The following is a 16,217-nucleotide window of genomic DNA, read 5'->3' as shown; positions in this document are numbered from 1 at the left end:
AAGAGTTCCCACAGCTCCCAAGTAGGAACTGCCCGCAAAACCTTTTTCAGAAGGCACTGGTGAGTCCTGCGGGAAGATGAGCCAATATTCTCGAGCAGAACAGCCAATGCCTACTCCAAAGATAAGTGATAATCACTGCTGTACCAAATCCAGTTATTAGTATTGCACACATTAAGTTACATTTATTTTATCTCCCTTTCATAATGGAATAATCTAAAACTTAGATTTGTGGCAAGCTTGTCTAGATAACCTTCTTTTCGTTCCCCACCCAATTCAGAGAAGCATACGCAGTCTCTTTGTAAAAGAGAGATCAGATAACACCTGCAGAATAAACAAGGCATGTCGTCCCTTAACAGTGAGGGATCTGAAAAGAACATTAAGAAGGAACACTTCAGTGGTAATCTAGATAGTATCAGTCTTGATTAAGCATTATCTTTTCACATGATCTTATCTCATCTTACTGTCTGGATAAATAGAAGTTCTGACACCAGAACACCGTGAAATTTCATACTTACCACTTTATGTCAACGCAAGATAAAGCTTATTGAGCTGGGCATCTGGCACATCTTACAGACTTTTAACCAAAACTTTTTATCAGTATTAAAACAAGAAGCTTCTAACCAGAAATAAGTTAATCTAAGCTTTTCTTCATTTCTTTATAGGCTGAGAAAGATCAAAACGAGTGATTAAGACATTTCTTTGCTTCATTATCAAATATACAAAGTTTTATTTTATTAGATAGGTTTTCTGTATGTTAACATTATCATATCAATTATAACCCACATTCACAACAGAAATTTTCTAATAGCATTTTGCAACACTAGCTGCTGCATTAGAAATCCTTAAGAGAAACTTATCTTTAGCTACTCGGGTAACTTGAATAATAAAGTGCAAAACCACAATAAAGTTTGACAGACATATGCTCCAGCTCATACTCAGTGGAAAATAAATTTTGTAAGACCACTAGATATGGATTCACTGCACACACTAGAAGAGTGTGACCTGAAGACATCAGTTTTCAAGTTTTCCCGTTACCAGACATTGATTACAATGAATAATTTTCCATTACTTTTAAGGGTAACAAAAAGAAATAACAATAAGGTTACAAATAAAACAAAACATATTGGCCAGACTACCTGAAGCTTAGCCCTATACTTGGTACCTTTTACCGAATAAAGGTTTTAGGAAGAACTGAAGAACAGGAACAGTTAATTTCTTAATAGCCTCTTTGATTTTTAACTTCAAGGAATCAATTAGCAGGACATAACACAGCATCTTGTTTGGGACCCAAGTCAAATTTTTTTTTTTTTTACTACACCTGCAGACATAAACATGATATCATTCAGCTAATGATTGCCAACACTCCCTACTGTCCCTCTCAATCCAAGAGGATAGCAACAGTCTCAGAATTTTATTGGAATTAAGTCCAACTCAAAGTATAACCCAGGCTTTCATGTCTCTCCTTACAGCCACTGGTACAATCTCCCCAGTACCAAGCACTCTTTTCAAGACAAATGAAGTATCAAACTCTGGGTGCCTTTCCCTTTCTTCTACCTGACTAATTAGTTTTCATTAAGCCCTTTGGTGCTACGACTTAAGTTAACATCATTCGCAAGGAAGACTACTTAAACTTTTTTACTTACAGAATTCAAGTGTGCAAATCAAATATTACTCTAGTTTAGTCAGACTGCCTCCTTAGTAGCTGCTAACATTGCTTCTCTTCTACCACTTTCCAAGAAGTGACAGTTTAGCATGCCAAGCTTTAATAAATAACAAAAAGTTTTAACTATAAATTGTATATGCATCCCTTTGTCATGTTACTAAGCTCAGTTTGCTAGTAAACACAAAACACCACCGTCAAAACAGAAAACAGCCTGAACAGCAAGCTTTAAGGACCATGTCCTGTTTATAGCTTCATGTAACCAAGAAATTCACAACATTCCCAAGACCTCATTTTTACATAATACTCTCCTTCACATTGTTATATTTCACTACAGTCAGTGCTTTCATCAAGGAAACATTTCCATGCACAGATACACAGCAGAACATCCAGTGCTATTTTAGAGGGCTGCAGATCACCTTTTCCCCTTTTAGATCATTTAAGCGGATAACCAAATTCGAAGACCTAGCTGTTGTACTCTGGATAAGGCACTTGCCCCAAATGAGCAATACAGCACCAGGCCAGTGGGCAAGAAAAGTCTGGATGGACCTTTTCTTCATCATTGATACCTAAACAAGGAATAGTTCCGTAGCAATTGTACTCTTTCAGTCTGAAGTGATCCTCCTGCAACAGCTTGTACAGCTTCATAAACTGCTTCCCATTCTTACTAGTTACGGCCACATAAATATTTTGACAACTTTCAGAGGTTTATTCTACAAAGATTCTATTTCAAAATAAACTCAAGGTGCACTTCAAAGTGGCATGCAAGATATTCATTAGAACTTGTGAAATACTACCATGAAATCACAATGATAAAATTTGAACCTGTCCATCAGCAGTTCTTAACCATCTACATCGACAAGTTTTGTCAATCGAGGTCTCAAATGTTCAATCCCTGAAAAAAAAAAAAGTTGCCTTATGGCATGCATAGTATAGACATCACTAGTGCTACCTGGAAGAGTTCCATCTTCTCTCCTCCTCCCTCCCAAAAGGGTACCAATATAAAACCCTGTTATCTCAATACTTTAAATTCACCCTTTGCTGCATATTCAGCTGCATATATTTAAAGTAATCCTCTGCTCAAAACCTTGGAATAGTCTAGGAGTAAAAACCTGTTAACTCGCCACCAACAGAAGATTAAGAAAGAAGTGAGATTTAGTTTCTATCAAGAACAAAAGCACATCTCACTTCTGGGGCTCTTTATTATTTTGTCAAATACATTTTAATAGAATTATTCTGGTCTAGTATTAGATCACAGCCAAAAATCTCAGCTTTAAAGAAAAACCCTCATTTTACACTGATTTGAACTGCCAGTAGCATTAAGCACCCAAAATAATTTTAATTTCTCCATTTAATGAATGTTCTGCAGTTCTAGAAAGATGAGTTATGCATTTTTGTTCACATACAAAAAGACAGTCTAACAGATGTAAACTATTTATTGAATATTTGCCACCAATATTGTTAAATACATAATCTTGCAGTTTTCCGCTTTCAAGTTAAAATGTCAGAAACAGAACACCAAATATTTACAATTCTTATAAGGAATGTTACATAATGACACATTAAGGCGTAAATTCTTTTGGCTTATAATTCTGAAAAGAATGATAATAGCAAAAAGTGATGCAAAATCTTCATTGTGAGATTATGATTAAGCTACAATGTTTTACAAAAATATGGTGTAAGATGGCAATAATCCCATTCAAAATCCTGCATTAGGCCCCTCAAGAGGGGCTGATAATTTATACAGTCAAAACTTTAAAATTTACATATAAAGGTACCCTATCCACCATTGAAAAGTACAACTCTCAACATATACAGTTTTCAGGCCACAGTTTTGAAGGTCTGGAGTATCAAGTTGGTTTGATGAATTAGTCGGTTGGCACTTATGAACACATTTATTGCCCTGTTGAAAAAAAGGTATTGCTTCAGACTTATTTTAGAAACATGTCATTCAATAAATACAGCATTAAGTTTGGGCAACTAAATATATTGGCATCTAGGCTCTGCAAATTGGAAGCATATTGATGTTTTACCATATCATGATCTACCTGAAGCTTCCTGCTGGCAAACAGATAGACTTATTTGCATTGCTAATCCTAGAAAGACTATGTTTATTGGCAGGAACTTAAAGACTTTGGCTCTCAATCACCATTGACATCTCAATCATTTAATTCTGGGGTTTAGCTAACTAAGAAAAACACCTGTTCTTTCCAAAGCTGAACACTTCATCCCCTAGTAATTTCAGAATTTGCAACTCTTTCCTCAAGAAATACTAAGCATGGACACATACGCAAGCAACATACTATTTTAGTTATTGTTTTGTTAAGAAGTGTGGGGTCACTGAGTTTTTCAGCTCAGTAATGACGTCCGTGAGCATGACTATTTTGTTTAGTGCTGTTACCTTCTGGTGGGAGCAGGGTATCTTATTCAACATGCAGTTCAGACATTTATATTACTTCTGATTCCACAAGGATATGAAATACAAGCCTTACCTGGGATTTCTTGCAATATTGACAATACCTAACACACTTTAAGCTTATGCCCACAATACACAGCACAGCATTCACTTCACATAGGGCTAAACAAAGCTGGTCTGTTTCAGTATGGTTGGAGTACAGGCACAACACATCCAAACCCTTTCCCTATTTTTTCAGTCAAATAGTTTTCTAATCAACCGAGACTGTTTAGACCTAGTTCATGTGAAAGTTTATCTATGTATCTGTTTAGTAATCATAAAGCTACCAAGGTCTAAATTTCTCATTTTGGTATCATAACCAAATTTAGCCCCAATTTCAATAAGAAGAGAAAAAAAAGAATGCTTTGATAGGAGCAAGGTAGTATCCACAGCTGGTCTCAAGACTTCTCTCTCCTTTATTAACGCACCATCCCCTGGGTGCTCTTAGTCTTTGCCAAGCTCAACAAGACCAGACATGACAGTTAGTTCTCATCTTTAAAACAGGAGCACAAAGAACACTTTGGCACTGTCAAAATCTGAGGGGGATACACTCATGATCCGAAACAGTCACTACAGTGAAATCTACAAGAATAGCGACTTCAAAATCCAAGGGGAAGACCTGAAAAAAGCCTCAGTTTGAAGGCTAAAATGTTCAAATACAAAAAGATTAATCAGCTGAGTAGTTCCAAATTCTGCAAAGCACTATAAGGAGCTATAAAGGACGGACAATAAAAATGTAAATCAAAGAAAACACTGCACAGATGTTTAGTGTTTGCAAATGATATTTCAAATAGGTAGATTACGTTTTTTCAATAAAGCATTCATAAGTTTTTTGTCCTTGTACATAAACTGAGAAAAACCACACAGGGCCATGAAATTTAACTTCACATATTCAAGTTCAAAGCTAATACTGCACATGGGTGTTGTATGGTGGTGCATTTAACAAACTTCCCTTTCCTCAAAGGCATTACAAAAGGAATAAAAGTATTTTAAAGCAGCCATGACGGTCTGAGGACACAGGTTAGGAAAAAGTGAGGCAGGTCCTGAAGAAGGTAGCTTACGCCCCAAAGCTTGTCCTATTTTCCCGTTAGTCAACAGGGCCTTTCATTATGTAAAATGTTAGTACAAAAACATACTTACTTTCCATCTTTAAAATAGGTTTTCAGAGTATCACTGAAACTTTTGGAGTATTTTACAAACTCTTTCTTTTGGTGCTCAAGTGCCTAAGAAAACAAAAACACCAGGAACAGAGTCTTAGTTCACATATTGTTGGGTACAGTGAGAATCTCAAGGTTAAACTGATAAGAAAATTAGCTAACATTATGTTACGTATAGAAATTTTGATTTTTTTTTTTAGAAGACACGCAGAGAAATCGTCCTCTTCCTATAAAACTGCCGAGACCTACCATACAACAATCCTGTTGTTAAAGTATTATGTCATCGACCAGTTCAGCTCTCCTATTAATCCTTTGATCAAAAGGATATGCTTCCTCTTACACTATTAAAAATATTGTATAAAAAGAGTTATTGGACATACCCGCCGGTTCTGGTATTGGTATTTCTTGAAGACATTATTTACTGTGTCAAGAAGTTCCTTTATTGCACTCGCGATGTCCCTATTTGGCAATAAAAAGATAGTTGTAATATCCTTAAGCTATCCTATTTAAATGTTGGAATTTACCCTTCCAGTAGTCAAATACTTCTTAAAACAGTCTCTACAGAATAAGTGTCAGTACAGGATGTGGCAAGACCAAATGCAAAGAGCTAGACTAGTGACACAGGAATTCAAACTAGGAATCAGCAAGTTAAGTTCGGTCTAGTAACATGGGGCTCTTGTTAAAAATCCTCAACGCTGCCCGCTCGTTTATAAGCAAGTATCAGGCTCTTTTCCAATGGGAACAGTGTTGCTAGCATCTCCTACAGCATTTGAACATTCAGATTTAAATAAAAAGTTAGACCCTTCAATCTGCAGAAAAATACCTAATACAGTACTTACTTGATTGTCTGAAGAAACCTCACTCTGTCATTGATCTCATCAGGAATCTTACTAAGAATCTGTTTAAGTGCTCGTGCCTTTTCATTAAGATCTTGGAATTCTGGTTCTGGTCTTTCAATCATATACTCTAGCAAGAAGAACATATTTAAAAATACCATTAGTTTTTCCTCAAGTCTCTACTGACAGCTAAAAACACTACTTCAAAGCGCAGCAGTATTGCCATGTTACATTTGACGGCGAACAGCACAAAAATAGCCATGACCAGAAAACTGCAGTGAATACACTCCGCACCAATAGAAACACAGTGCGACAATAATCTTTATTATTACAAGTTGGAAAAAGAGCCCATCTTACTTTAAGTGAGACACTGAAGACACTACACTAATCAAATGCAGTATTAAAATAACTTAAAGCCTACTGTATACTCCCCTTCTCTGACAATACAACTACTGCTTTTACTTTGAAGCAGAGAAAAGGAAGGTGAATATTATACTCCATCCATATATGCTTTTTTCCGGTTGTTAGCATTGTTAAAGATGAACTATGCACCCACATAAACATAATTCTAAACATACATTTTCTTTCTTTCTCTTCAGTCAAGTATGTTTTTTAGGGAGATTTAACTTCTCCAAAAGAGGTATTCAGAAAATACAAATGTTATTCTACCATGCTGAAAGAGATCTGTTAAGAAACAAAATAACCTCTTCTGAAAATAAGCATAGAGAAATGCATGTTCCTAGTTAACACTGCAATTAAAAAATACACTTCTTCAACATAACAGATATTACCTTCTACATCATCAGCTGCCATACGCAGAAGAGACTCTGTGAAGTTCACGTCCACACTTTTTTTCTCCAGAATTTTCATAATGATGTCCTGTGTAAGACCTGGATTTTCTTTTTCAGCCTGTATGGCAAAGAAAATTTTTATTCTTAAATACGCAAGACCTGAATTTTACAAGCACAAAGGCAGATTTTCATGTAACTTGCTTCATATACTGCAGGAGTTTGATAGAAACTTTAAAAGTCTAATGGCTTTAAACTAGCAGATTACACTGAAAACCATTCTTCCACTACAACATCCATTTTTCTTGGATTACATGAGCGGTTTTGTATAAACAACTTCTCCAATAAGCCTTTCCACTCATTTCAATTTGAATAAGAAAGTTTTTCATGCAATTCTGTATTTTGCTGTATTTCCATAAACACGAAGCTTTGAGACAAAGATATTGTATCCATTGGGATTTAATTCACTCAAACACAGGTGCTACTCCCCCATCTTCCACATGACATTTTATAAATGTGCCTCTTATGAATCACCTCATATGCTCAAACATCATCTTGGAATTGCTTTTTCAGAAAAAAACCATTTTGATTGATGACATATCTAAGTAAAGCTAAGCTAGACTAACATTGGAGGTATTCACACTACCTGTGCTGCTATCAAAATATTATGCTGTGTTGAATAAGAATGAGGGTGTGTGGTTTTTTTAGCTAGCACTACCGTTTCTACCAATATCTCAATTTTAGATTATTTGTGTTCAGCTTAGCTCCTTAGCACCAGTCGTAAAAACATTTAACTTGTACAAGCTCTACTTGAGACTTAAGACTGTCTAGCTACACTTAAATCAAGTGTAGAAACAGGGAAGTATTACTTAGCTGCATAGCTCACATGTTAAGATGTGTCATGTCTACAATTATTTTTGTTTAAAGAATTTCAAAAGATCACCACTTCAATAAAGCAGTATAAAGGAATATCTGTATTTTCATTCTTTAAGAATATAATAGAAAAGTTAGAAGAATCTTTTTTCCATTTACTGCCGAATGCAAATACAAACATTGAACTTATCCTCATCCACAAAAATATCCCATTACCATTCACTTTGTAAACCATTTTTAAAGTCTGCTACATGCCTATTTGTTGTGAGCAACTATACTACATAATCTTGTCATATTTAGACTAAGTTTATTATCTTATTACCTTCACTGACTGATTCCTCATTTAAGCTTTTGTACTACATGGACAAGACAAGATTCTGTTAGTTTAAAATTGCTCAAAATGCTTGTATCATTCAGATTTCTACTCATAGCATTTGCAGACATCTCAAACTTACAGTCCATGCAATTGTCCGCTTTATTTTTAGACTATTGGATCAAGGATGCAGTCTTCAAACACGAAGACACAAGGAAACAAGACAGCTGACTATTTAGCTTCATCATATACGGTTTACCTTTTAAACAATCATTCTTCAATACAAGTTACTTCTTACCTTAATAAAAGCCGCTCTCAGTGTCTGAGCTGCAGATAGATTTACTCTTTCTAGCTGCAATAAAAGTTTAGAATTATTAGCAATTCTAATGTTATCAGAACAAAACAAGTCAAGTATTCAGGTCTTGCCTTATATAGCATAATGAAAAAGGGAATTGACAGAAGCATTCAAATTACTGGTCTCACTTGAGGGACAGATACTACAAAGTTTAATCCCAAAGGAAAGACTTCCCCCCAAAATAAAAACATAAAAATCAAACATGTCACTGGATGCGTTTTGCATTTATCCAGCCTACAGCAGAAGTCTGACAGAAGCTTGAGAACATCTTGACAATCTCTGATACGCACAGAAAAACAAATACCCTATTAAATTATAACCATTAGCAGTAAAATTAAAATGTATCAAGCTGTTCACAGGTACATGTTCAACTTTACGTTACTTCCTGCCATAGAATGCCAGACCTAGCATTTTTGTGAAAATCTTCTATAGAAGGTAAGAAAAAAGATCAGGGCCAAGACAACCAGCAATCTTTGACGAGAATGAAATTATATTCATGGAAAGAAGGGTAAAACAATGCATAGAAAGAAGATAGCGTTAGACACAAAGCTTTCCCAGTCAAGATGAGCAACCTGTTACGGTGATCGTATTTCCCAGCGTAAAGGGGATTATTACATTCTAAAGCAAAATGTAGCTTACCTCATTAAAGACAGGGTACATAACAGCATAGAGAGGCATGGAAACCATAGAAGTGGTCTCTGCTTCATTCTTCATCTCTTCCATTGTCATCCTCATTCAAAGACCCACTTCTCAAGGAAAACACTATAGAAGCAAAAAACTCCTCATTCACTGAAATGTTTCTTCTTTTTCCTCGTTGTGCAAGAATACTTGAAGAACTTGAAAAATATATTGTCCTTAGGTTGTGCGAGGGGAAAAAAAAAAAGCAAACACACACAATTATGAATGCTCATGACTGACAGGTTCTAAAAATGAAACGGCACAGAACAACATTAGTTTGTTACTGCCTAGAAACTAGGAATTACTTATGACATGAGTAAATATGGAATGAATACTTCATGTAACTTCAAAACCCTAACTGAAATCTATTAAGTGACCAGATACTTTAAAGAGTAAGGTACTACCAAAAACATTTTACTTCAAGTTCTTATGGAATTAATTTTCCTGAAAGAAGCGATTTTATCCGCTACGTATTATAAAAATCTTGCCACCACTCATAAGCAGCAGCTTAAGATTCCTGACAACTCACATATAGAAAAAGCTTGAAAAGCATTACATGCTGTAAACCCAAAACCCATGCAGATGCATCATAACAATTAACATTAAGACTACCTATAAATACTCCATATTTTTGCATACGCATCAAGCTGTGATTCTGCTGGAGATCAGTGCCTACTTTCTACCCATTTGAATTCCAAATACTTCATCTTTGGTTTTATATAAGCAAAAGTCTTAAGTTGTGTTTCCGCTCGGGGTGTGTCAATGGCTATGTTAACTCAATGGAAAATTATTGTTCCGGTAACTGAACCTAGGTTTTGGAAGTTCTCCACCCAGTCCAGCTCATCATATCCAACATGGAGTGATCATTGCTGAGACCCAGAAATTATGTGGAAAAGAAACAAGGTCACCCTACAGTTCACAAGAAATCCTTGTTACAGCCTGCTATATTTTCTGTTCAAAAGATTCTTTTAAAATATTTTATATAACATAATTGAGCTTAAAGACCTAAAGTCCAAGTTCGGAATAAAGATACACAGAAAGAGATTAACAGTTTTAATTTTTAGATTTGCTTGGAGTATTTAAAACACTATAGGAGTTTTTTCCTCCTAACAAGCTTCAGACATTAGGCATTTGTATGTTTGTGCACTGATTTTATTGATATTTTAGTAAGAAGTGAAAAAGTGACATTTTTAAGAAACAAACAATATCACTTCCCAGTAGTCTGAACAGGTTAAAAAATGCCAAGATATTTCTTCAAGCTATATTCTTCATTATGCTCTGCACCGGCTAAAAATTTTCAGGCTCTTTAAATAGAAGAACAGATATTCTTTTTTGCCCAGGGCAGGTATATAGTAGTTTAGCTATAATTATACAAGTGAGATTTGTTATTGATTACAGTAAGCACAGAGAAGAACTTGGATGAGTATAAATATCACGCATGTCTCATCTGAGCATGCGATTAGGCAGTATGAAGATACCCAAAACTGAGAAAACAAGTGAACAACTGGTCATGCTACAGAAACAGCCGACGGTTAAAACACGATTTGAAGAAAAATTAAACATGACTATAGTAACAAGCAACAGCTCTTTATACAACTCTTCTGACATGGACTACTTATTGCAAAATCTCATCTTTGTTTCTCTTACTGTTCCAACCCTTCAACATGACATACATGAGCAGATTCCTATAGCCACAGAACAGGATTACCGAGACGTTAAAAAGGCATCTGTATAAATAAGATATGTCCACACAAATAGAACTGCAAAAATCAGGACTCCCACATTTTTATCACCTACCCATAGATATTTTACAGCTGTCAAGAACATGGAAGAATACAGGTAAATATTCATCATTCCTCAAAAAGCTGAATATCTTTAAAGAACTTGTTTCAGAGTTACATAAATTCATGCAAGGTCTACTCACATGGGGGGGAGGGAACTTGTCTGAACAAGTTTTCACTCACAACTGCAAGTACAAGCTGTCCCATTTATTATACATGCATATTCCCTGCACTAAAGACTCTGGCATGTAAGGGGCAGAGTGGATGGAGAGCTGTTTGTTTTACTGTTTAATTCTATGTTTCTGGAAGTTCAGTAAAAATATATACTCATGCAAGACACTACACTAACAAGCACCACTGGAGACAGCATTCACAGACTAATTTACTGCAAGTTTTTATCTAGGGTACTGTATTCTCAGAGTAAGTTTTTAAAACAGTTAAATCAGGTCATTGAATATTGTTCTAGTCTACCCAAAAGATTTTTGATCATAGGAAGAAGGGCAAAAAAGGACAAAATAACCATTAGATATAATTACTTTGTTTTTATGGGTTAGCAGTATCCACAAAGAAAAGGAAATATGAACTCAAATGATGAATTTTTATGATGATGAACACCTATTACACTGTGGACTACCATGAAGAACTCATTTTCTCCTGAAGAGCCATAAGCTATTGTTACTAATCCACGGTACAGTTAAACCCCCCATATAAAAACAATTATACACCATCTATTACCTCTTTACCAGACGATGACACTCTTCAAACAAAATACAAAACCTTGGGTTTATATTAACACAAAGGATACAAGTGTTGCAATTGAAGACAAGAGGTAGATTTAAATATACATGTACACAATACATAAGAACATCAAATACTTTTGTTGCCAACACATGAAAAGAAATATATTCAATATATCACACTGGTTGTTCATTATTCCAGAAATCTTCCCATTTTCCAGAAGATACACTAGGTAGTGTGATGCTGTCATGCAAGTATCTGACTGCTAACGTTGCCACACTATTTGTCCTTCCAGCTAGCGATCAACTTCTTGACATCTTTCAGATGTAGTTTAAATGCACTGCAGTCTTTGCTAGTGTTAAATAGCAGGGATAAAAGTCTTCACAAAACCCCCACATTTATTTGCATTACAGAAAGATAGTTTGTCATACCTGCACTAAACCACATAAAAGCGTATCTTTGAAGAACGTCTCAATCCTGATTATGGACCAAATCCCCATGAAAACTGAAGTTTCTGTTCTATTATTTAGATCAATTATTAGAAAGTCCACTAGCCTTCAAAATGGCCAGACTAAAGTCAAAGTTTAATGCACATTATCATGCAGCAACTAGGAGCTTTCAGTATTTCTTTTGGTATGTGATCAAAAGCAGCCATCTGCATCGCTGCCAAGCTTTATGGCAACACTGTCTTCTAAAAGCTTAACTTCAGTTTACTACAGTCTCAAAAGAGTCTTTTATTTGAGACGAGTTTACCCTCATTTCATCTGCCAATTGGTTTTTTACATTCTCAAAAAAAGATGGAATAAGGTTCCATGAGAAGGTGATCTATTAGAACACCACAATGTAGTCGTGCTGTTCAGAAAATCCTGGCAAATTGCTGTAAGATGCAAAAAAGGCGTTACTCTGCTGGCAAACTTGTTCATTGGTCTGAGGGGGAAGACAAGTAGAAGATAGTAGGATACTGCCAAATATTAGTCTGTATGCAAGCCTGATCTTTTTTTGTTAGTGATCCCCCAGATTCAAATCTGTGTATATGCAATTAGAATCATGCTTCATCAGATGAAATCAACCATTGGAGAGAATGTACAGAATGATATAGGGAATTTAAAGAGAATCTAAATTTGAAAACTATGCTAAGAAGCCAGTTAATACAATCCTGCCTGCTCAGTCTTAAACCATCGAACACATCAAGCTGTATTCCAAGAGATGTACTAACATGGAGTATATACTTTCACTGTCAGTATAAATCTTACATTCTAACCTTTAAGTTCCAGCACTAAAATATTATCCCAGCTATTCAGCAAACACTAAGATAACATTTTAGATGAGGAACAAACTTGGAAGGATTCTTTGATAGACCTATTCCCCCATATCCATCCAATAACATTTTAAATCATTCAACTGAACTTTATCAGAAAAAAACCCCTACATTCAGATAAACCTCCAGTAAGCCAAAAAGGGTAAAGAGCAAAAACCACCACACTTCCCAAAATGTACAACTACTGTTAGTAGTATCAAAGGTGATAATTTGCTTTCTCTAATCTGTGTCATTTACCGGCAGACTTCTGGTCATGCACTAAATTCAAGCAGCAGAACTGCAGAGCTACTTAATAAGAATATAACCATCACAATATAACTACAGAGTGCAGTAACCTTCCCCAAACCCACATCTGCTCATGGGTCAGGGTGAAAACATGCAAGGTATCCATGAAAGAAAGGTGTTTGTTTAACACCATCTTTTCAAACAGTGTTTAAAGAGAGCAGAGTCTCACAACTACAACTTTTAAAGAGTTTTGAAACATTAGGTATCAATTGGCAGGATTTCAATCTTCAGTTATGTCATCAGTAGATCTACCTATGCACTGATGTCGTCCCTATTCCCTTCTCCAGGCTCCATCTACCTTAGATCTGGAAAACGTTAAGCACCTAGACATTAATATTCTTTTTTAGAAAAAAGTATTAAAGAGGAACAAGGCCTGAGGCAGTGATCTACCAAAATGATTATTTCAATGGTTTGCTTCTAGCACAAATTACAGCTCTGTTCCTGCTAGAAAAGGCTATCCCTACTGCCAAGAAGTTCTGCTCTACTTTTTGCAGTGAGGATTCAAGAGGAGGTTTTACCTTTAACCTGATCTGAGACCCCTAAGTTACCAGAAAAACTAATTTAAGTTCAGGAAGAAAGAGTGGGGGAAGGGAAATAGCAGCATGAATCTATCCTGAATTCAGAGGCAAAGAGCTTGGCTCCTATTTGTAAGGCCAATGTGCATGGGAGGAGGGAGTTTAAGTAATTTACTAACTACAGTTGCAAATTTTACAGAAGAAAAAAAAATTGTATAGCTCTTTTAACTATATGCATACCCCATGCACAGCTTGGTAACTAAGTTTCCCTTATTAATGGTCACTTAAGAGAAATCAAAAAAACCACACTCCTTTTCCTTGTCAGATGGTAACTTACCTGCCAGCACTGTATTTCAATTATAGATTGCAATTATTTCCCATTGTATAACTTAGACTATATGGTACAAAGCTTAAAGGCTTTGTGCTTCGGATACAGAACTACTTTCCCTCTTTTTAAAACTGAGGTGACTTCATGACAGTATGGTTGAATTCACTGGAATTAGTATACAGATCAATTGTTACGATAACAATCCCTGTACTTTAAAAACAGTAAAGATAACAAGAAACTTTAAAAAGTACTCTACTGCACTGATTCAATATTCTACTAACTCTTACACCCAGCAGTTTCACTGAAGAGTTAATAAAAGGGATGTCACCAGAAAATGGCATTGAAGTTTTAGAAGTATCTTTAAATGCCTCTCGCTAGAATAGAGATATGCAGTTTTCAAACATCTCCATACACATATAATAACCACTTACAGTTGAGTTCACTCTGACAAAGCATAACTGCTTATATATTTTATTATTGTAAGAGCAATTCGTATGACTGATTCAGAAATCACACGAACTTTCAATAAACCCAAGATGTCTATTTTTAGAATCACACCAACTTAAAAAAAACAAAATCCAAGCCTACTCTGAAGTCAGGCTTACAATTAGCTCATGTTCTTTTGCAATGCTGAGCTTCAAAATGGAAGTGATTTAGTCTGTCCTAATACACCCAGCTTTTGTGTCTGCCTACCACATGAGAAACTATAGCCTCCTGCACTGCGCCTCAATTCCCACCAGTTAGCAACACTAAAATTATTATACGGTATAACCGAAACAGGTCATGGTTCTTAGCATATATAATCACAACAACACATCCCTGTTTCTCTTTCTTTTTTTCCTCTTTGGGAATGTGAAAGTAAAGCTATTACTCTATCAAACACTAACAGGTAAGACACAGTTTCAAACATACAAATACATTCCAACAAGTAAACAGATACCAGAGGGCAATTAGTTCCTCTGATAACAGGAACAGCACAAACCTGGCGCAAGGTTTCAGCCATCTACCTGTGCCCCCGTATGTGCAAGCTACAGGAAAGGAACCAACCCAACTCACCAGTTAAGTGAGCAGCTTAATGGGACACCCAAGCACCGAACGTCTCCCCAGACTGTTCAGTTACTACGAGGAGCACAGCCCGGGCTATCTGCTGTCCCTGCCCGGCACTTTCGCTTTCCGCTGCGGAGCGGGGCGGCCCCGGAGCCGCCAGGATTGCGGGAAGAAGCCGAGATGCCTTCTTCTCTTCCCCCACCTGACGAGGCACTGACCGCGCCGCTGGCGCTCACCGCGGCCACCTGACAGCGCTCCGCTCCGACGTTAGGACGGGCTAAAAATAATGCACATCCGGGCCTACGCTTCCCCGGCCCGGGCGTCCCCCCCCCCGGGGCTCGCCGGCCAGCGCGGGGCTCGCCCCGGCCGAGGGGCCTCAAGCCGGGCAGCCCCCACCTCGGTCGCTCCCCTCACCCCGAAGGGGGGGGGAAGGCCCCAAATCCCCCGCGGCGCCGGGGGACGGAGGGCTGCGGGAAGGGCAGGGAGAAGGACAAGCCCTCGCCCCGCTGCGCTCCCGCCTCGGGGCGAGAGGAAACAGGTCAGACACCCGGCAGGGCCGGACCCTCTCGCCGGCAGGGAGGGGAAGCGACACCCTCTGTCTTCCCCACACAGCGAGGCCCAAGGCCGCGCTCACCTGCGGCGGGAGCTTACCGGCGGCCCCCGCCGCTCCTCCGCCCGCCCTGTCCTTCCCCCCGCCGCCCCTCGACCAGGCCCCGATGCTGGAAAGAGTTTTACGCTTCTAACGCGGCACAGCCCCGAAGGGCGAGCCAGGCCCTGCGCAAACACACTAGCGGACCTACCCCCCCCCCCCGCCAAAACGCGCTCGCTCCTCCACGGGCACACGCCGAGAAGGGAAGAACAGCGGCCTGGCACGGCACAGCGCCTCACCTCCCCCCGACCCACGGAGCCCTCGGAGCTCTCGAGTGGGCTTCGCCGCCGCACCGGAAGCGCCTGCGAGGAGGAAGCGTCCGCCGCTGGTACCACACACCAGGCGTTGTCCGGAACTAACCGGCAGCCGCGCGGGCCCCTGGGGTTTGTAGTCCGCCGCCGGCGACCACAAGCCCCACAATGCTACGCGGCACCCGGCCGC

The 16,217-nt window shown here is 38.1% G+C and overlaps 1 protein-coding gene across 2 annotated transcripts; it reads right to left on the bottom strand.

Annotated features, from left to right (window-relative positions):
• Positions 1-3,078: 3,078 nt before the first annotated feature.
• PDCD10 (programmed cell death 10) lies at positions 3,079-16,113 on the bottom strand. Of its 2 annotated transcripts, none has more exons than XM_050902693.1 (8): positions 16,016-16,113; positions 9,077-9,291; positions 8,381-8,434; positions 6,900-7,017; positions 6,112-6,238; positions 5,653-5,731; positions 5,256-5,338; positions 3,079-3,563 (listed from the first exon to the last, which is right to left on the bottom strand). In XM_050902693.1, exons 2-8 carry the CDS (start codon positions 9,170-9,172, stop codon positions 3,482-3,484), a joined length of 639 nt encoding a protein of 212 aa, XP_050758650.1. In that variant the 5' UTR covers positions 9,173-9,291; positions 16,016-16,113; the 3' UTR covers positions 3,079-3,481. The 2 variants fall into 2 exon arrangements, with proteins under 2 accessions (XP_050758650.1, XP_050758651.1); XM_050902694.1 differs by lacking the exon at positions 16,016-16,113 and adding an exon at positions 15,137-15,155.
• Between the last annotated feature and the right edge of the window lie 104 nt (positions 16,114-16,217).

Source organism: Gymnogyps californianus, chromosome 10 (assembly GCF_018139145.2).
Source record: "Gymnogyps californianus isolate 813 chromosome 10, ASM1813914v2, whole genome shotgun sequence".
Taxonomy (NCBI): Eukaryota; Metazoa; Chordata; class Aves; order Accipitriformes; family Cathartidae; genus Gymnogyps; species Gymnogyps californianus.
The sequence above is the reverse complement of the archived record's forward strand: the minus strand, read 5'-3'. Positions and strand labels throughout refer to the sequence as shown.

Bases quoted from the DNA above. Each gene is read 5' to 3' on its own strand.
- PDCD10 (XM_050902693.1), bottom strand. From the start codon at position 9,172: ATGAGGATGACAATGGAAGAGATGAAGAATGAAGCAGAGACCACTTCT. The intron at 8,435-9,076 runs GTAAGCTACATT...CTTTTATTGCAG, and splicing joins TGTACCCTGTCTTTAATGAG to CTAGAAAGAGTAAATCTATC. The intron at 5,339-5,652 runs GTATGTCCAATA...TTGTTTTCTTAG, and splicing joins ACCAATACCAGAACCGGCGG to GCACTTGAGCACCAAAAGAA.